The sequence below is a fragment of the Lampris incognitus genome, chromosome 13 (genome assembly GCF_029633865.1).
Source record: "Lampris incognitus isolate fLamInc1 chromosome 13, fLamInc1.hap2, whole genome shotgun sequence".
Classification (NCBI taxonomy): Eukaryota; Metazoa; Chordata; class Actinopteri; order Lampriformes; family Lampridae; genus Lampris; species Lampris incognitus.
This window is the reverse complement of record NC_079223.1, coordinates 6,024,217-6,045,285: the sequence shown is the minus strand read 5'-3', so window position 1 is coordinate 6,045,285 and position 21,069 is coordinate 6,024,217. Positions and strand designations below refer to the sequence as shown.

Genomic DNA, 21,069 nt, shown 5'->3' with positions numbered 1-21,069 from the left:
AGAGTCTGAGCTGTTACCCTCAGGTCGTCGGTTGGGGACGATGCCCGGTATTAGGCCTGAGAGATACAAGGCTTCCTTTGTCCCCACTGCCACCCAACTGTTAAATATTAGATAGTATTCATCTGATATCTGCAGATCGCTTGTTATACAACCCATCCATTATACAACCCGCTTATCCTGCTGTCGGGGTCGGGGGGGGGCGGGGGATGCTGGAGCCCATCCCAGCAGTCACTGGGCGGCAGGCGGAGCGACATCCTGGACAGGCCGCCAGGCCATTACAGCCCCCCCACACACACACACAATGTAGTACGGCCGATTCACCTGACCTACATGTGTTTGGACTGTGGGAGGGAACCCACGCAGACACGGGGAGAACATGCCAACTCCACACTGAGGACGACCCCCAAGGTTGGACGACCCCGAGGCTCGAACCCAGGACCCTCTTGCCGTGAGGCGACCGCGCTTCCGTGCTGCGTACACGACCTCCCTTGGTTCTCCCTGCTCACCGCGTCCTTTCCTTCTCCCGTCCGTGACGCGTCAGGTCTGCCTTGGCGTGTGCGTGCTTTGCTGTTGTGTGGGGGTTTTGCGTTTCCTAAATACCGGCTGCAAACTCGTTTCCCTGCAAGGGACAAGAAAGCTGCTCTGGCTCTGGCAGCGACGCGGCAGCGCGGCGGCAGGGCGGGCGGGGGGGAGGGGCAGGGTAGGGCAGGCGGGGGGGGAGGCAGGACCCGGTGCGCCACCCTCCGCTCTGCGCAGTGAGGCCGTAGTCGTCGCAGCAGCCCACACCTCGCGGCAGAGAAGGGGGAAGTAGTTGCGTCACTCCGCCCCTCTTTGTCTGCGCCGCCACATCACCGCACACGGGGTTCCGTAACAGAGGGGGGACGAGGGAGAGAAACACTACCCGCTACGTTTTTTTGGTGCGTGTGCGTGCGTGTGACTTTGGCGCAACGTTTCCGGTCCCCGAGTGCGCGTCGTAGCGTGTTACAGGGCGCCCGCCGTGGGTCTTTGCGCTCTTTGTTCATCGTTCGCTTATCGGGCGGCATCCTCGCGAACCCGGGGACCCCCCCCCCCTCCCCCCCCAAAAAAAACAACACCACCACAATGCTTCAGTCTCTAACCGGCAATTCCTGCGTGCTGCTGATCCAGAGCCACAAGTCCACCTGGTATTTCGTGTCGTTGGTCTTGGGGTACCTGCTCTATCTCGTGTTCGGCGCCGTGGTGTTCTCCTCGGTGGAGCTGCCGTACGAGGACCTGCTCCGCCAGGAGTTGCGGGTGGTCAAAAAGCAGTTCCTGCAGGACAACGCGTGCCTGTCCGAGGAGCGGCTGGAGGACTTCCTGTCCCGAGCCCTGGCCGCCAGCAACTACGGCGTGTCCATCCTCAACAACGCGTCCGCCAACTGGAACTGGGACTTCACCTCGGCGCTGTTCTTCGCCAGCACGGTGCTGTCCACCACAGGTGAGTGTCCGCCTGCGGCGCCTCGACGATTTTAGGCTTCGAGCCAGTGGCGGCTGCTGCTAAAAATGTTTTGGGGGGGGGCGCAGTTTACCTCGGCGCAGCACACCTGGCACACAGTCACAGTTATTCAGAAGGACCATGTAGCCTATAGGTTTCATCGGGGCTCCTAGACGGTGCATGATTGACAGCCGAGACGAGGCGTGGTGGTGGGTGTGAACGTGATTGACAGCCACGAGAATTGCCCAATCGCATCAGATCAAAAAAAACATTAAAGCAGTGCCGAGTCGCTGCCAATAAAAGCGGGAGTGTCTGGGGCAGCCACAGAACTGCGCCCCCTGGAAAATCTGAAGAAACCAATCAGACCGCAGCCTCGGGTCACCTGCTCGCCGCAAGTCTGAGGGCTTGCGCAAGGGATGGTTTGGCCGGCGCCCCTCACCCAGGAAGTATATGTGTTCAGACAGGAAGTATAGGTATTCATACAGGAAGTATATGTATTCAGACAGGAAGTATAGGTATTCATACAGGAAGTATATGTATTCAGACAGGAAGTATAGGTATTCATACAGGAAGTATATGTATTCAGACAGGAAGTATATGTATTCAGACAGGAAGTATATGTATTCAGACAGGAAGTATAGGTATTCAGACAGGAAGTATATGTATTCAGGCTGACAGGCGCTCACATACTGAAAACACTTTTATTTATAATTATTTGCATTATGCCACTAAATTATATTTAACATGTTTAAGTAGGTTTTCATCTCTAGATATCTGAAGGGGGCAGTGCCCCAGCACGTTGTACTGGCCAGCCGCCACTGCTTCAAGTGATGCTTAAAAGGGTGCGATAAGGAACATGGCGGCCATGGGTAAGGTGGCAGTTGAAATCACAAACTATAGCCTATTTTCGGCATATCACTTAACTAGGATTAGGTCTGCTCGGGGGGTGTAGCACAAAATTCTAGGCCCTATACATAATAATAACAATAATAATGCATTTTATTTGTGGGCGGGCACCTTTCAGAGCACTCAAGGACACCTTACAGAACACAGTAAAAAAACCAGCAGCCCTGTATCAGACAGCATCACATCAAAACACAGCAGGGTAGACAATAAAAAGGTAACACAACAGATAGTAAGTATAAAATCATCATCTGCACAAAACTCAGTGAAGCGTGGATCAGACAGAATATGCCGGTCTGAAAAGGTGCGTTTTGAGATGGGATGTGAAGGTTGAAAGAGAGTCAGTGTTGTGAAGGTCTTGTGAGAGAGAGGTCCATAGGCGGGGGGGGAGAATGACTGAAGGCTCTAGACCCCATGGTAGTCCAGCGGGCTGATGGTTTAGTGAGTTGGAGAGCAGAAGAGGATGTGAGAGGGCAGGAGGGCGTGTGGATATGAAGGAGTTCAGAAAGACATGAAGGAGCTGGGTTATTAAGGGCCTTAAAGGAGAGGAGCAGGATCTTGGAGTCAGTGCGGTATTTAACAGGGAGCCAGTGGGGCTGCTGAAGAACAGGAGTGATGTGATGTATGGAAGGAGTTCTGGTACTGATACGGGCAGCTGAATTCTGGACTAGTTGAAGTTTAGGGAGACACTTGAGGGGGAGACCAAAGAGGACAGAATTACAGTAGTCAATACGGGACGTAACCAGGGTGTGAGTGAGTATGGTAGTGCTGTTAGGTGTAAGTGACGGGCGAAGACGATTAATATCGCATAGGTGGAAGTATGCAGACCGAGTAGCATTGTCGATGTGAGCTTCAGAAGATAATGTGCTGTCCAAGATGACACCCAGACTCTTAACCTGCGGCGAAGGAGGAACTGTAGAATTGTCAATAGTTCAGGAAAGACATAAGCAGTCTCTGTGGGCTCCTTTCCTCTTTTGTCTCTCACACATCACTTTTGTTTTAGTTCTAGCATACTGTATATTATTTACCATCACAGTACGTTAATCTATTTTAACCCAACTTAACCCAACTCAACTATCTTGCAGTGATTGAAAAAATGTTTAGCATCACTTCAAACCTTGATGCATCTTAGGGCACTGATGCTGAGACCCGTGATGCGGACTCAAACCTTTTGCACCTTTTGTAAGGGGTGAGAGTAGCCTCAGAGAGCCTCTGCTCTCTGTATGTCCCTCAACCGATGTATTGAGCCAATTTCAACTGACGTTATGACACTAATTAGTTAGAAATACAAAATTGCAAACCAAAACAAAACGTTTAATTCCAGGCTTCCCGAGGCACCCCCCCCCCTTCGAGGTCCTGGTACGAGTAGGCTGGCAGCAGAAATCATAAACTATAGCCTATCTGCAGCATATCACTTAACTAGGATTGGGTCTACTGACCAAACGTTTCAGGCATGACCTTTCCCAGCCTTCATGTCACACTGGAACACAAAGCCTACCCCCCCCCTCCCTTCTACTTGCATACTACCTGCCACTTGCATTGCCTGTAGGTAGTACAAATATTGGTGCATGTTAATTCTTTACAGCTTAGCACCCTGCCCACCGGTTATGCAAAAAGTAAACACTGCTCATGCGTTGAAAAACCTTTAACATGTTAAGGCCGTGTCACTAAGGAGTTGCCCTTTGGCAAAGCGATGCTGCGGCTAAAGGTGGGCCTAAATTCACACCTACTTATAAATGAAGGCACAGAGCTACGTTAACGCTTGAAAGACAAAGGCAAACAAATGCACACGGGCCCTATGACGTCACAGCTTGGGTCACGGCGAACACCCTGCATAGGTTTTATCTATCTTGCGTTATGCAAAAACAGAAGATGCTTATCAGTCAGGTTAACTTTAGCCCTGTGACAAGGCAGCAGCTATCTGTGACATTTCAACATCCATGCCCAGATAAGTGTCACATACAGGCTTGCATGGCAGCCTATGCACCACTATATATGTTTTGAGCCATCAATCACTGATAGTGTAAATGTTTTTTGTGTCCAAACGTTCTCTTATCTCGGTTGCGACAACCAAACACTTGTTCTCTACTCTGCTGTTGCTTGTTGTCTATTAGCTAATTAGTTATACCAGCGTGCTCCCGTTTACCGCATACCATGATCACATACCACTGAATCCTAATGAGAGTGCAGTACGTGCACTTTGTTAGATGGGAGCAGCTGAAAGTAGTAGTAGTAGTACACGCACTTTGCTAGGGAAAAAGTTATAGATTCTACACTTGGAAGTTCAGTTGACGAGGTGATCTTTAGCTTTTAACATACACGAACTGCGAGGTTCTTGGTTGCATGCTCTTGTTAGAGGGCCATGGCATTTTCAGCTCTCTCGTTAGGTCCACTTGATCAGAACATGTCAGATTCTGCTTTACGGCATTATCAGTGGCGCAGTGACGTGTCTTGTGCCAGTAATGTGCTCAATTCTAAACTCTTTTTTTTAAGACCAGTTAAAAGTGAGCACAGACGCAGAAACAAGATAAAAATGTTCCGGTCTACAAAATAATTGCGTCATGTTCATCAGCAGTCAGAAACGTTGTTTGCTTGGTTTTCACTATATAACACTTGAAGACACTTGTTTGTGTCTGCTCATATGCATGATTAAGTATGTAAATAACATTTGCACTTAGTTACATTTCACTGATAGACACTTTAAAGCTACAATCCTGAAGGTTTGAATACAAACCAGTGTCCACTTTGATACTTTGTATTGCTGGCATAATGTCTTTATGCATGCTCAGTAATCCAGGAAATGGTCACGGCAATTTGCATATGAAACCAATTATTTGTTTGGGTCGTCATGCCGCCGTATTGTTTATTTTTTGAATAGGGGCAGTGCATATGAATGAACATTGGTATCGCAGATACACATGTGAACATGCTGGATTGTAGCAATACTGCTAATTTACATTGTATTGTTTGTAAGGGTGGGGATACCTGCAGTCAGTTGAGACTGAAGAGGTCCCTTATGCCCCTTTTCCACTGCATGGGAAAGGGGCATAAGGGACTTTTTTTGGTTTTCCATTGGGCAAGAGTTAGGGATAGTACCTGGCAGGGGCGGATCTACAGGGTGGCAAGGGGTGGCAGCTGCCACCTCTGGGACACAGTCTTGCCACCCCTATTGCCACCCCATTTATAAATCAGATAATATGTTTTTAAAGTATATTTTATGTACGTGCATGGTGAAGGTCAATGAGACCCGCACCAAACTCATCTCAAACAGAAGTCGCCGATTTATATCCCCCCTCCCCCTCACAGGCACGGATCTACAGGGTGGCAAAGGGGTGGCAGCTGCCACCTCTGGGACACAGTCTTGCCACCCCTTTGCCACCCCAGGAAAAAATCTCTAGATCCACCACTGGTACCTGGTACCAGGTACTTTTTTTGGTACCAAATCTGTCGAGGTTCCAAGTGAGCTGAGCCGATACGCAAAGGTGACGTGAAAATACGGCTATAAATAAAGAAATCAATCAAATCTAACTAGAAATAAATATAAATGTATGTATATTTATCCAAATATAAATAATATCCTAAAAAGAAAACTAGTCAACACGCCCACAAATGACCAGCAGGGCTCGGCTGTGAGGGGATACTATCTGCAGTGGAAAACGAAATCCCCCAAAAGTAGAGGCAGTAGAGTCGAATAGAGTAGAGTCGAGTGGAGCCGGTACCATGCAGTGGGAAAGGGGCCTTAGATGAGCGATGAAACGTTTCTCTCAATGAACGTTGTGTCCGGATGAACTGATTCACCGTTCTGTGATTTTTACTGGCATCGTTCATACACGGGTAAGAACACCGATAGTTGTTCATTGTAATGGCGGTGCTATTCGTAGCATTTTATCCCTTCACTTCTTCTTCTTTCGGCTTGCTCCCTGCCTACCAGGGGTCACCTCAGCAGGCCCGACAGCCTCCCTCGGTACCCTGTGAGGGCACAGCACCGATGGCGGTCTTGTCAATCCGCGTTCCATCGGCTGCCCTTCCTGACACAACCACTGGCCCTGTGGACGGGGGCACAGGTGAAGTGCTGGATGCCCTCCCAGTATTCACGGGATGTGCACCCGGGCCTGTCGCCACGTTTTATTTCTTCACTAAAGCAAGCAAATGAGGAAGAAGTGAGACAAGCAGCGGTGAGTTTGAAGAGGAAGTGAAGTTGTGGCTGTCAGATGAGCAGATATGAAAGAACCGAGTTCGCAGAAGACCTTTATCAACAGACACTACAGCATCAATCGATAAAAGTCAGGTTCAACCAGGTTTTGCTGGTCGATCACTGGGGTTTGGCGCGGTCAAGCACCAGGGAAACTGTCGGTATCACCACTTGTGTCGTTTAAACAGAAATGACGTGTCTTCTTCGAGACTGCAGCGTTCAGTATTGTAAGTGAACAATATTATGATGAAGTATTTCATGGGACTCGATATGAATAAGAAATGTCACAATGCAAACTATGTTCGAGGTGAGCAAACATCGTTCCAGGCAGAGTTCCTGGTTATTGAAAGTACAGTTTTGAGTGCTGCTGAGGACAACAGTGATAGGTTGCGTGATGACAGAATGTGTTCGCTGGCATAGACTAGATTAGACCGAGCGTTTGTGTGTCTTTTCTTCAGCTGTCCTTCTATATTCACATTCAGACAAAAAAAAGTAAGGGCAGATTTTCATTTAGTGTATTGTGCACTTTTAACAGGTTAATACGCACATTACTGCATAAAAAAGCCAGTATGAAGTAAAATAGCACAAATTACAGATCTGTCCCAATGTCTTTTGGTACAATAACTTGTTTCAATATCAGACGAGATGTCTTTTTCTTTTTTTGGGGGGGATTTTTTTTCCCGCCCTGTAGAACCCGATAATGTAATAAATCCCAGATAATGTAATAACCCTGATAATGTAATAAAGAAAATGCACTTGAGGGCATTGAAAATGCAATAAAACCTGATAATGTAATAACTTCCTGATAATGTAATAAAGTGCATTTCCCGATAATGTAATAAACTATATATCGTAGCTAACCCTAACCCTAAACCCTAACCCTAAACCCTAATAACGTCCCGTTAATGTAACACATTATTACATTATTGGTAAAAAGTTTATTGGAATGGAATAGACCGCCCCAGATGAGATTTCTTTAGGCTATTATTGTAATGCTGGGGAAAAGAAACCAGGCAGGGATTATACTTTTGTCTTAGCCGCCATCACTGTCTTTACAGATGTGATAGACTGATGATAATGTTTAGATATTCAATATTCATGGGTTTGAAATAGAAGTATTGGGCTCATGGAGAAAACCTCGTACAGCAGCCGTTCTATTAACGTCACAGTATAATATTGATTTCACGTGTTTATGCCTTTTGTGTTCATACAGGATATGGCCATACAGCACCGTTGTCGGATGGTGGCAAAGCCTTCTGCATTGTCTATTCAGTGATTGGCATCCCCTTCACCCTGCTCTTCCTCACTGCTGTTGTGCAGAGGATTATGGTCTTCAGCACACGGAGACCCGTCATGTACATCCACCGACGCTGGGGCCTGTCCAAGCCATTAGTGGCCATCGCTCATGCCACTCTGCTGGCCATGTTGGCGGTCTCGCTCTTCTTTCTCATCCCTGCTGCCATCTTCTCAGCTCTGGAAGAGAACTGGAACTTCCTCGAGTCTTTCTACTTCTGTTTCATTTCCCTCAGCACCATCGGTCTGGGAGACTATGTACCTGGAGAGGCCTTCAATCAAAAGTTCAGAGAGCTCTACAAAGTGGGCATCACTGGTGAGTGCCGATAATTCAGTGTGGGCATTAATCGTTCCATTATTGACGCTGTTACAAAGCACTGTAATCCATCTGTGTGTCTGTTATTGTCAGTACAACAGTAAGTCTCAATGTGTCAAACTAGGCTCCTGTTAGAGCCCATAAGAACAGATAGGGGTGGCACGGTGGCGCAGTGGTTAGCACTGTCGCCTCACAGCTAAGAAAGTCCTGGGTTCGAACCCCGGGATTGTCCAACTTTGGGGTCATTCCAGGTCGTCTGTTTGCATGTTCTCCCCGTGTCTGCGGTGGGTTTTCTCTGGATGCTCCGGTTTCCCCCCACCATCGAAAAGACATGCATGTTAGGGTTAATACTCCTGTCTCTTTCCCTGACCGAGGCGAGACGGCGGCTGCCCACCACTCCTAGCTACACAGCTAGGATGGGTTAAATGCAGAGTGTAAATAAGTTCCCCACAGGGATCATTAAAGTATATCAAATTATTTAATTTTACCAATTAATTAGCAATGAGCAATCTGAAACAACCAGAAAATGTGATGGAATAGTTGATATGATGACTCAGAGCCTAGGATAGTAGTACTCCGTCATGTGCTGTGGAGAGCCGGGTGCATGCAGGTCTTCATTCCAACGCAGCACTTCTGCAGCTTAGCGCACCTTAAAACCCGACGGGCAGGTTCTGAAATGTAAAAATCAGCTTGTTTAGTTCGGGACCGTTATAAAAACCATGTGGCGCTCAAAGGAGCACGATTAACTGTCACTGACCTGTAAGATTGTGAAAAAAAAAGGGAAGCATGTTGACCTTTGTCCGCATATCTTCCCTGTAAGGCAAATACTCCTGCTGTCGTTCCTACAGCTCTGATTCTAGTGAGGTGTGTTTCTGCACTGTGCGCTCCTGTTTCTACACTGTGCGCTCCTCAAGTGCAGCAAATTCTCTGTTTATTTACCGAATGCATGGTTGCATTTTGGGACTGGTCAAATAAAAGTGTGAGAGCCAATATTTGGCGGCACAATTCAGTGCATAGAGGGAAAATGTATACGCTGTTATTTCTGGTTCACTAAACGTACGAGTCCGAAGGCTGGAATGGAACGTGGCACTTGTGGTCGCGCTCGGTGAGAGAGCTGTAGTAGAGCCGTGTGCTGATTCATCCAGCGTAGGCCGAAATAGAAAAGGCTACCTGTCTAGTTTCTCCACACCTCTGAAGGCTGCCTGTCTAGTTTCTCCACACCTCTGAAGGCTGCCTGTCTAGTTTCTCCACACCTCTGAAGGCTACCCGTCTAGTTTCTCCACACCTCTGAAGGCTACCTGTCTAGTTTCTCCACACCTCTGAAGGCTACCTGTCTAGTTTCTCCACACCTCTGAAGGCTACCCGTCTAGTTTCTCCACACCTCTGACGTTGTTCATTATCTGATGCTGTGTGCCGGCACATCTCAAGTGGTAATGATAGACCCTGGGTAACAAATTGGTAATAATAGGTACACTTTGGTCAGTGGGAGGCTCTTCAGTAGCACACTGGTCGGTCAGCTCGTGGAAGAAGGGGTGCCGTTCTAAACTGCTTGGTGTTGGAAATAGATTCATGGCTCATTCATGTTGCCCTGGAACAAACAGCCCTTGTTCAAAGAAGGACAAGGAAGGGTACTGAATCGCTCCGGCTCAGTTTTGTGACCCGCAGCCATCTACACATCACTAGCAGTAGTAGTAGGCGTGACGTTTTAATAGATCGATAGCTAGACAGACAGACAGACTTTATTGATCCCAAATTGGGAAATGCTTGTGTTACAGCAGCAGGTTATCCTGGCATTGCATGGGGACAGTAAATGCACAGTAAATATTCATGTCAACACTAGAAGAAAGAAATATATAGAAAAATAAACACAAAACGTAAAATAAAATAGCTCAATACAGAATATAGATATAGATATATCAAAAATCAATAGAATAATCGTTATAAAGGATATACTAGAATGCAAGCTAAATATAAACTTAGGACAAGGTACTATATACATTACACAAGTGCACAAAGAAGTTAAAGTTTTAAAAATGCAATGAGGTAGAGTAGGAGTATAAAGACGTGCAAATTCACCATCAGCAAAGTTCCTGAAGGAGCAAAACAGAGCAGTTTGGCTGAGACAGAAACTCTAAAGCTGAGAGTTCTGAGAGTTCTGTGTCAGACAGAAAGTTCTGAGAGTTCTGTGTCAGACAGAGGTGAGGTGCTGTGGAGAGTTACTGCTTCGGGCAGGAAGGATTCCCTGTATCGATTCTTGTGATAGCGAAGCTGAACCAGCCCGTTAGAGAAAGTACTCCGCCGTCCGTCCAGTAGGTGATGGAGAGGGCAGTAAGGATCATCCATAATGGGTTTTTTTCAGGGTCCTCCTCTCCACCACAAGTTCAAAGTTCAAGTTTTGGTTTTTTTGTTGTTGATTTTTTTCTCCCCAGTTGTATCCGACCAGTTACCCCACTCTTCCTAGTCTTCAGGTCGCTGCTCCACCCCTTCTGCTGATCTTGGGGGGGGGGGGGGCTTCAGACTACCACATGCCTCCTCCGATACATGTGGAGTCACCAGCCACTTCTTTTCACCTGACAGTGAGGAGTTTCACCAGGGGGGCGTAGTGCGTGGGAGGATCACGCTATTCCCCCCCAGTTTCCCCTCCCCCCTGAGCAGGCGCCCCGACCGACCAGAGGACGCGCTAGTCCAGCGACCAAGACACATACCCACACCCGGCTTCCCACCTGCAGACACAGCCAACTGTGTCTGTAGGGACGCCCGACCAAGCCAGAGGTAACACAGGGATTAGTACTGGGATCCCTGTGTTGGTAGACCACAGAATAGACCTGTACACTACGCGGACGCCCCTCAAAGTTCAAGTTTGCCGCCAGTTACAGAGCCAGCCTTCATTCTGAATCTGTACGTGACCCAAAATGAAGACTTATGACATTTCCAGACCTAAGTAGCATCAGCTGTTGATGAGCTGTGTTCAGGCAAGTGTCGAGCGTTACTAGGCTGACGTCTCCCGTCCATATGGACGGTGGGGTGGGGTGGGGTGGGGGGGGTGGGGGTATGTGTCGGTGGGAGGAAAGTCACAGATGGGCCATTCGGTAGCCACTACGCGACAGTCTGTGGGGGCAGAGAACACTGTGTCAGAATGTGTTTTTCATGTGAGCCAGTGGCTTGACGGACACACTAATTCGTAGAGTCTCTGTGTGAAAAATTACTCCTGTGTGTCGGGGTAGTAAAAATGATTCGTGCTTGGTTGACGACCCCGCCGCTCCACCGCTGGTGGAAGCTTAAGACAACGCAGAGCCAAGTCCCCCCCCCCCCTTAACGAAGGTTACAGTTTACGACAGTCTTAAAATGTGTTTACTCAAACCAAACTCTTTTCTCCCAACATGCTGTTTTTGGCTTTGCTGTCAGTAGGTGTCTGTTACTCGTTTGTCCTTGTTGCCATTGTTGACACCACACTGGAACCGTGACCCAAAACACATCTAAAACTCTCGTGTCTTCGGTTTTGGTTACACTCATGGAAAATAATCAAGATTAAACTGTACCGCCGAAGGAAAAAACAACATTATAAAACACCTAAGGCATTTTCTCTGCTTTGTATTTTTTTGTCTCACACCAATAAATACAATCTAATAACGTGTCCCGGTGAATTTATGTAAAAAGTACATGCAGAGGGAAATCAAAGCGTATGTGTGTATCATGAAACCAGTCAGTACGTCACCGAGGCCTGCAACATCTTGAGTTTCCTGTTTCCATCACTGAGACTAAAGGAAGCCGTTGCACTGGTGCACTGCAGGGATTCGCTTTTGGTTGCGCGACACCCATTTCGTCTCAGCCGTTATCCTGTTGTGTGATTCAACACTCACGCTGGTCATGTTGTGAAGCTCTTAAAAGATGCTTAGATGCATATTCGTTTGTTACACATTCCCGCCTCTCAACTTGCAAAATGAGTTGGGGGGGGGGGCATTCTTTGCAAGTTAGGTACTTGCATGCAGAGGTGGAAAAACCCAGTCCAGAAAGTACAAACCCTAACCATGTCTTTACTCCATCCATGTATTAAACCAGCTAATTTGGGAAACTAGTCAGTGCAATCTGATGGTTTAGTACATGGGTGGAGTAAAGACACAGTTAGGGTTTTTACTTTCTGGACCGGGTTTTTCCACCTCTGCTTGCATGACCAGCTAGTTCAGGTGCGATCATATTTCTTCTCATTGTGTTCATGTTTGGTGAGCCCTGTGTTTTTGTTTCCCCTCTATATCCTTGTTCTCCTTTCCTCTCTCTTCCACTTTGCAGTCAGGCGCACACCCTCTTCTGCCGATCCATTAGCGTGTTGTGAACATGATTTCCTACCTGCTGCCCTCTGGTGTCCGTTCAGTTAATAACACATTTTTCTGCTCAGCTTCCTGACACTGTACTACCAGTGGAATCCTTTGCTGTCCACATTTTATCCACAAAAATAAATAAATATATGTATATATATATATTTGTCTACTACTACTACTACTACTACTACTACTACTACTACTAGTAGTAGTACTACTTTCAGCTGCTCCCGTTAGGGGGCGCCACAGCGGATCATCCGTCTCCATCTCTTCCTGTCCTCTGCATCTTCCTCTGTCACACCAGCCACCTGCATGTCCTCCCTCACCACATCCATAAACCTCCTCTTTGGCCTTCCTCTTCTCCTCTTCCCTGGCAGCTCCATATTCAGCATCCTTCTCCCAATATACCCAGCATCTCTCCTCCACACATGTCCAAACCATCTCCATCTTGTCTCTTGCTTTGTCTCCAAACCGTCCAACCTGAGCTGTCCCTCTAATATACTCGTTCCTAATCCTGTCCTTCTTCATCACTCCCAGTGAAAATCTTATCATCTTCATCTCTGCCACCTCCAGCTCCACCTCCTGTCTTTTCATCAGTGCCACTGTCTCCAAACCATACAACATAGCTGGTCTCACTACCATCTTGTAAACCTTCCCTTTAACTCTTTTGTTGTTGTTGTTGTTGTTGTTGTTGTATAATGAGTCAAAAAGGCCTCCATGTTAGGAAGTCCTCCATCATCCACTTTGGCTCTCTTGTCTCTGCAGTGTACCTAATCCTGGGTCTGATCGTCATGCTGGTGGTGCTGGAGACCTTCTGTGAGCTGCAGCAGCTGAAGCAGCTCAGGAAGATGTTTTACCTGAAGAAGGAGAAGCCCCAGGACCACCTGGCCATCCTGGAGCATGACCACCTGTCCTTCACCACCGTGTCCGACAGATCCATGCCCCTCCACGAGGAAAAAACCCAGCCCCTCACTCATGTCCCCGTGTTGCCCTCCCCTAGCGGGGATGATCCTATGATCCAGTAGAAGCGTACAAACACACATTTTAAGGGTGGTAATGAGGGAGTGTGGGGCACCGCTCACGCTGCATGCATGCATTCAGCAAAGTTTGGCTCTGACAAATTTTAGGGAATAGTTAATTAGAGTGTATTAACTCATGATATCCAGGGTACGGTAAAATTGTCTCCGTTGTTCAAACTCTACCCTGAAAATAGAGCGCTACGCGGTATAGATGAGATGTAAGTCCACCGACAAAGGAGCAAAAAGAAACGCCTTCTTTTGTATTAGTATTTCTCCTTTATCTGCTGTATTATTAATAGGACATTAAGGGCCATCTTTTATGAGGTCACTGACCTCTCAAATGTAGCTTAAGCGTCACAGAATGCTGTACGAGTTCACCAGACAGTAAATAACCAGCTAGGAGGTGTAAATGGTAAAGGGCGAAGAGGGGTCTCTCGGGTTATTGGCTAGCTCGTTCAAAACGAGTTAAAAAAAAAATACAAAAACATAACAAGTAATGGACTATAATCTGCATTCAGGCTGATGTCCAACTCTACCCTCTCCTCCAGCGCTTCGATAGGAAATTAGTTTTATTTCCAGCGTATTGCGCCTTTTTTATAAAGTCTTCTGCGTTTGGTTTGAAAGACATGAACTTTTGAGAGTCTTATTAGTGCTTACATTTTGCCTTAGGATAGTGGGGATTGTATTGTCGACTGATAGACATCCTGTTACAGTAGTGCTCGGCCTCTTGGCTATCGCGAGATGGCGCGAGCTTCTGATTCGCCTGTGAAGCTGAGAATGCCTGCTACTGTCTGGATACCCTAGCAGGTCATGCCGTGCAGTCGGTGCTACAAATGGTAAGCAAAGCGGATCTGTACTACAAAACCCATTAAGTCACAGGGCGTCCGGGTGGCGTGGTGGTCTACTCCGTTGCCTACCAACATGGGGATCGACAGTTCGAATCCCCGTGTTACCTCCAGCTTGGTCGGGCCTCCCTACGGACACAATTGGCCGTGTCGGTGGGTGGGAAGCCGGATGTGGGTATGTGTCCTGGTCGCTGCACTAGCGCCTCCTCTGGTCGGTCGGGGCACCTGTTCGGGGGAATAGCTTGATCCTCCCACGTGCTACGTCCTCCTGGTGAAACTCCTCACTTTCGGGTGAAAAGAAGCAGCTGGCGACTCCACACGTATGGGAGGAGGCATGTGGGAGTCTGCAGCCCTCCCCGGATCGGCAGAGGGGGTGGAGCAGCAACCAGGACGGCTTGGAAGAGTGGGGTAATTGGCCAAGTACAATTGGGGAGACAAAGGGAGGGGGGGATCCCCCCCTCCCCCAAAAAAAAACCCGCATTAAGTCGATTAGGCCTCCATTCATTTTTGCAAAGGCATCTCAAAGGAAAAGATAGCGTGTCCGTGTGCGCCATACTCATAATACGAGGCAATACTGGATGTACATGGGACTGTAAATGTGTCAGGGAAATTCTACCTAGCAACAGGCCTAGGAGGACCTCAATAAGCTTTGCATGAGTGTTTATAACTATTAACGGCGTTATTTACAGATTTAGGTAATTCTTTGGATATTTTTTGTCAGTACATTCATCACGATATCCTTTATGTGGTTGTCAGAGTAGAGAAAGTAGCTCGTTACTTGGACTTAAAGCCTTCGAATTAGGCCGAATCAGCGATGCTGACCACTCTAGTGACACTCTGCGCCAGTGCATTTCATAAGGAGCGTGAAATGAAGGGAAAACTGTTTACCGGTATGTTGCGTAACCTCGGCAGGTTGCTGTGCTACTTACAAGCTGTTTTTTTTAAAAACAGGCACCCTAATTTATTGATTAGCCTGAAAGGGACTCTTGTGTGCCGGGTGAGTTAAGATATTCACTGCTGACAGAAGCAGAGAGGTATATTTTGATAGATCTCGTCGTCTGCAAGATGGGTGGGGGGATTGTTCACTAGTCGAAGCGATATTTCTTGTATTTATTGTACAGAAACTTGAATTTGGGGGGGGGGTATTTTTAAACTTGCCATGAGGGAAATTTGCACAACTGTGTTTGTAAACGATGAAATAATTGCATATTGACGTAAACTACTAATAAGACACGTTAGCCCCTAGCTAACAGGTCTGACCCTTTAGTCCAGTGTTTCCCAACCCAGTCCTCAAGGGACCCCTATCCTGCAGATTTTCACTGTAACCCTGCATAGGTAGCCCTGCTTGTACTTACTCGACCAATCATCTCGCAGCACTTAATTATGCAAGGTGTGCAACGTCTGACAAAATTCATTGCTGATTGGTTGAATAACTACAAACAGGTACCTATTCAGGGTTGCAAAGAAAATATGCAGGATAGGGGGTCCTTGAGGAGTGGGTTGAGAAACAGTGCTTTAGCCGAGCGGTTAGTGACGTCGCCTTGTGGCGCAGTACACGCCGTATCGAATCCCGCACTGGGCAAGAAAGTAACCGGTTGCAGCGGTGGGATCCGGAAGTGTGCAGAGCCTCAGAAGTCTCTTCGGAGCGCGGGAATAACAAAGCGCGAGAGGGCGCGCTTCCAGGAGAGGGTGACGACTGTAAACCAGTAATAAGACACGTTAGCCCCTAGCCAACAGGTCTGACCCTTTAGCCGAGCGGTTAGTGACGTCGCCTTGTGGTGCAGTACACCCGGTATCGAATCCCGCACCGGGCAAGAAAGTAACCGATTGCAGCGGTGGGATCCGGAAGTGTGCAGATCCTCAGAAGTCTCTTCGGAGCGCGGGAGTAACAAAGCGCGAGGGGGCGCGCTTCCGGGAGAGGGTGACGACTGTAAACCAGTAATAAAACACGTTAGTCCGTAGCCAACGGGTCTGACCCTTTAGCCGAGCGGTTAGCGACGTCGCCTTGTGGTGCAGTACACCTGGTATCGAATCCCGCACCGGGCAAGAAAGTAACCGGTTGCATTGATTTGGGGTCGACCTGAAACTATGAATCCCAGTCGCGGGAGGGCACGTGGAGACGTCTCTCCCCGAGCCGTCAGTCAGAAACGTGGTTTTGTATTCCGCACTTCAGGGAAACACGAACTCGCCGTCCGTCCGTCCGTCCGCAGGGGAAGGAGGCCAGCTCCGCGTTCAGGACGCCGCTGAAGGATATCCTCTGTGTGCGTCGTCGTCTTTCAGGGTGAACTAAAAGGCGGCGCCGCCGGGGATTGTGCTATATAGTTTGGTTGTGGCATACCGTTGTGATATTGTGTTGTGCGTTGTAGAATTAGCAGCGAGGTGAGAGTTCGTTCATTTGAAGGATGCTGATGCTGCAGTCCAGACCCCGCAGCTCTGTGCAGCCTTGCTTTGCGGGGGTGCAGAAGGAACCTTTCACGTCGCCCTGAGTGGCATGTTTTTTTTTAATGCTCTTGAGCCCATAGTGACCCTGGTTCTGATCTGGTCCGGCTCTGATCCGGATCTGGTCCTGATCTGGTCCGGCTCTGATCCGGACCTGGTCCGGTTCTGATCCGGATCTGGTCCGGCTCTGATCCGGAGCTGGCCCGAATCTGGTCCGGCTCTGATCCGGATCTGGCCCTGATCTGGTCCGGATCTGGCCCGGCTCTGGTCCTGATCTGGCCCGGCTCGGATCCGGATCTGGTCCGGATCTGGGATCGTAGTGCGCTCCCGGCTCTGTGTACATACCAAACATAGCAGGTGTGTTGGAAACAGTGCTGCCGCGTATCTCCTGAGCAGCAAGACTGAACTCCTGCTTTAGGCTTTACAGATAAACAACTAACAATCCATGCGGTGTCAATATTGTTATCGGACCAAAAAGGGAACTCGAACTGGTCAAGTGGAAGTTTTTTTTTCTTCTAATCACTGTGAGACCTGTTGTTGTGCAGTGTGTACATATGTTCAGTGTGTTGTGTGGTGTGAATACCTTGAAACCTCCCTATTTATTGGTGTATCATTTCCAGTATTGGTCTTCGCGCGAGTACAACTGGTTGGCCTTGAAACTGAATGCTGGCGGGGTAAATGGCACTACACTGGTCCGTGGACATTTTCCTTCTCGCCTTCGGGCAGCGAACATTGTGGGACAGCTGACCCGTGGACTCGGGGGGGGGTTTGCAGATGGGAGGGGTGGGGGGGGGGTTTGGAACAAGACAACTGTGAGGGATTTCCCCAGATGTGTCCCCGTATGTCTTGGCTGTCGACGTGATGCGGTTTGGTTGTGTGTTATAATGTCCGGATGTCCGTACGGTAACCCCGGGTTTGCACGGAGCCTCTGCAGAGCGGCGGGGTTCATGTGAAACGTGCTTTTCTGATGCAGAAGGCCTCTGGATATCAACTGTACAACAATGCAACGTCAATAAAATGTCTGTTTGTTATTGCTGCACTGGCGTTTGTCTCGTCTGACACACTCGCTCCACAATCCAAACACATGCAGCCGCTCAGTAAGGCTGAAAATGCTGCCAGCGGGGGCGTCCGGGTAGTGTGGCGGTCTATTCTATTGCCTACCAATACGCCGGTTCGAATCCCTGTGCTACCTCCGGCTTGGTTGGGCGTCCCTACAGACACAACTGGCTGTGTCTGCGGGTGGGAAGCCGGATGTGGGTATGTATCCTGGTCGCTGCACTAGCGCCTCCTCCGGTCAGTCAGGGGCGCCTGTTTGGGGGGGGGGGACAGTGTGATCCTCCCACGCGCTACGTCCCCCTGGTGAAACTCCTCACTGTCAGGTGAAAAGAAGCGGCTGGTGACTCCACATGTATGGGAGGAGGAGGCATGTGGTAGTCTGCAGCCCTCCCCGGATCGGCAGAGGGGTTGGAGCAGAGACCGGGACGGCTCAGAGGAGTGGGGGTAACTGGCCTGGGGAGAAAAGGGGGGAGGGGGTGTTGCCAGAGACACATTTGCTGTGACGGCCGCCTGAGTGGTTATGTGGAGACGTCCACCATGGAAGAAGAGGTCTCGTTATGAATCCAGAAGAGAAGGAGATCTGTGTGGGAGATGGAGCCGGGTGTACAGTCCGGGGTTAAGGGGGATTTGTGCAGATGACAGTGAATCTCTTCTCATCTCCGCAGCCTGGAAGTCACTTCACCGGAGGAGGTGAATGACCAGGATGTTGAAAGCAAAATGACCTCGTCGCTCTTCTCCCGCCTGTCACCTGAATCAGAAATAGCTCTCCCGTTCCTAGCGCGCCTCTTTCCTCTGACTCCAAGGACGCCGGTGAAACGAGGGCCCGGGGATATTCACGCTGTGGGGGAAATGACGAAGAGGAAGGCGTTGCCCACGTGACACGTCTCAGATGAAGCGCAAGCGGCTCTGAGAGGAACGGTAGACGAGCAGACAAGGTGATGAAGGCCAACAACGTCAACACAGCCCAAAGTTGTGTGGACTACACATCACACATACATATACTACCTCGATACCCATGTCTGCAATGTCCACTGTCATGTCATGTCTTGTAGTATGTGTGAGCATATGGATATATATATATATGTGTGTGTGTATATACTGTACATACAGTATATATATATATATATATATATATATAGTGTGTATATATAGTGTATATATAGTGTGTATATAGTGTATATATGTAATGTACATACAGTATATATATGTAATGTACATACAGTATATATATGTAATGTACATACAGTATATATATATATATACATACATACATACATACATACATACATACATACATACATACACATATACTGTATGTACAGTGTATATAGAGGTACACTTTTATGTACAGGCTGTGCCAATAAAGCTCCTCAAGGAGGACAACAACAAATCCTTGTCTAAAAGCTGAATTTGCAGTATATGAAGTTTGTACCAGCATACCAAATTTAGAGCAACACATCAGCCGGTTTAGCAGACTGCATCCTTCATATTACCTGTGCGTGCTCATCTGACCACCCAGGGTCTGCAGACCCGTCACAGCGTCCCGGGGTGTTGGTGGTGCTGGTCGGCACCACAGAGCACATTGAGGTCCACGGCCGCCGGCGGCCTCTGTGTGCCCTGAGAGACGAATTGCAGGTGTTGAGGATGCTGGCAGTCTTCCATGCAGGATAACAAGGGCGGCGGCAGGCTGTTTCCTTCAGCTGACTCACTGGTTATTGAGCGGGCGTGTGATTCCCCTGGTGCCTCGTACTTCAGAGCCACCGACTCTCCATCCATGTTATGGAGCATAAGCAGTTAACGAGGACAGCTGAGAGAGGATCATCAACCCCCTGGCAAATTTATAAATCCCCTTTATTTGTTGGAAGGTGCAGGAGGCGACCGTCGCCTGCAGGAGTCCACTGCTCTCTGGTTCCTGGTGAGCTGTCAGGGCCTTGGCTAGACCACATGCTTCATGGTCGAGATAAGCACATAATGTGGCCGCTGTATTGTGATTTGCATGAAGGGATTGCAAAACCACAGTAACTGTGTGCAGCCAAGGGTTCTGGTTTAGACATGAGTGTTGTGGTTGAAGCGATATAGTTCTGCTTCCGGTGGGGGGAGATGGTGGCACGAGTTCACGTCTGCGGCGGTCTCACCCAGTAGGTACTGTGCATGCAGTGTCTTTCTCCATGTTTGTCCACGTCTAAGTTTGTGTCTTTGTTTGATGGCTGGGAGAGCTGGCGCTGGATCGGCTGGGGGAGCTCGGTCTGCGGCGCCCTGTGGGCCCGGCGACCACGGCCCTGCTTGGAGCTGTGCCCGAAGAGGAAACACCGAGGGCGGTCTGACAGGACGCCGAAGCGGGGCAGGCTAAGCTAGCTGCTAGCCCATGCAGACCGGCAGTTCCCATAACACCGAGGGCGGTCTGGCGACGGCCTCGCCTGGCGTTGATTGTGTTTTTAGTGTGGAGTGCGGGGAGGTTTGTCGAAGGTGTCTGGCTGGGAGAGCTGGCGCTGGATCGGCTAAGGGAGAGCTTGGTCTGCTGCATCCTGTGGGCCCAAGCACCACGGCCCTGACCGGAGTTGCACCCGAAGAGGAAACACCGACGGTGGTCTGACAGGACGCGGAAGCGGGGCAGGCTAAGCTAGCTGCTAGCCCACGCAGACCAGCAGTTCCGACAGTCCTCCTGGCTGGCGTTCGTTCTTCTGGACAGTGATTTTTTTCTTTTTATTTAGTTTAGATATAAGTTTTATTTTGGATATGTGTGTTCTTGTAGTTCTGGGATGTGTTTCTGTCTTTGTGTTGCACTGCCGTGGGCTGGGGGAAGCGACGTGCATGAAATGGAACGACCCATAAAGTGTTTCTGGTTCTGGTACTGTAAACGATAACTGCTTTTAAGCTGACCCTCCGGAAAAGAACCGTCACGCACCTTCTCAGTCTATGCCGTGAAGATGATGAAAGCCACATCCCATTCGATTTGAGGCCACATTCAAAGCCAGGCTGCTCGCCCCCATTCCTCGTGGGAAATAGGTGTATCATCCACTGACGGGTTTGAACAAGATGGGGGCGTTCGGTTCAGAGAAAGAGAGGAAATGTGACTTGCGGTTTCGTCGCCACGATTTGGGCCCGGAGCGTTTTGTCCGCCGGTGTGTCCTGTGAGGTAGAGTATCTGCTGGAACCAAAGAGGAAGGTGCAGAAGATGCAGGACTTCTTTCTTTTTTGGGGGGGAGAGAGAGCTACACCAGATTGTTGATGACATCA

General features: G+C 48.8%; 1 protein-coding gene across 1 annotated transcript; it reads left to right on the top strand.

The window, feature by feature from the left end:
• The first annotated feature begins 806 nt into the window (after positions 1-806).
• Positions 807-15,820, top strand: kcnk1b (potassium channel, subfamily K, member 1b). The gene is made up of 3 exons (XM_056291886.1): positions 807-1,456; positions 7,762-8,157; positions 13,239-15,820. Exons 1-3 carry the CDS (start codon positions 1,102-1,104, stop codon positions 13,496-13,498), a joined length of 1,011 nt encoding a protein of 336 aa, XP_056147861.1. The 5' UTR covers positions 807-1,101; the 3' UTR covers positions 13,499-15,820.
• The last annotated feature ends 5,249 nt before the right edge of the window (positions 15,821-21,069 follow it).

What these genes read in the sequence shown, in the direction of transcription:
- kcnk1b (XM_056291886.1), top strand. Translation starts at nt 1,102, where the DNA reads ATGCTTCAGTCTCTAACCGGCAATTCCTGCGTGCTGCTGATCCAGAGC. An exon ending in CACGGTGCTGTCCACCACAG is followed by an intron (nt 1,457 to 7,761) that starts GTGAGTGTCCGC and finishes GTGTTCATACAG; the next exon opens with GATATGGCCATACAGCACCG. An exon ending in CTACAAAGTGGGCATCACTG is followed by an intron (nt 8,158 to 13,238) that starts GTGAGTGCCGAT and finishes TTGTCTCTGCAG; the next exon opens with TGTACCTAATCCTGGGTCTG.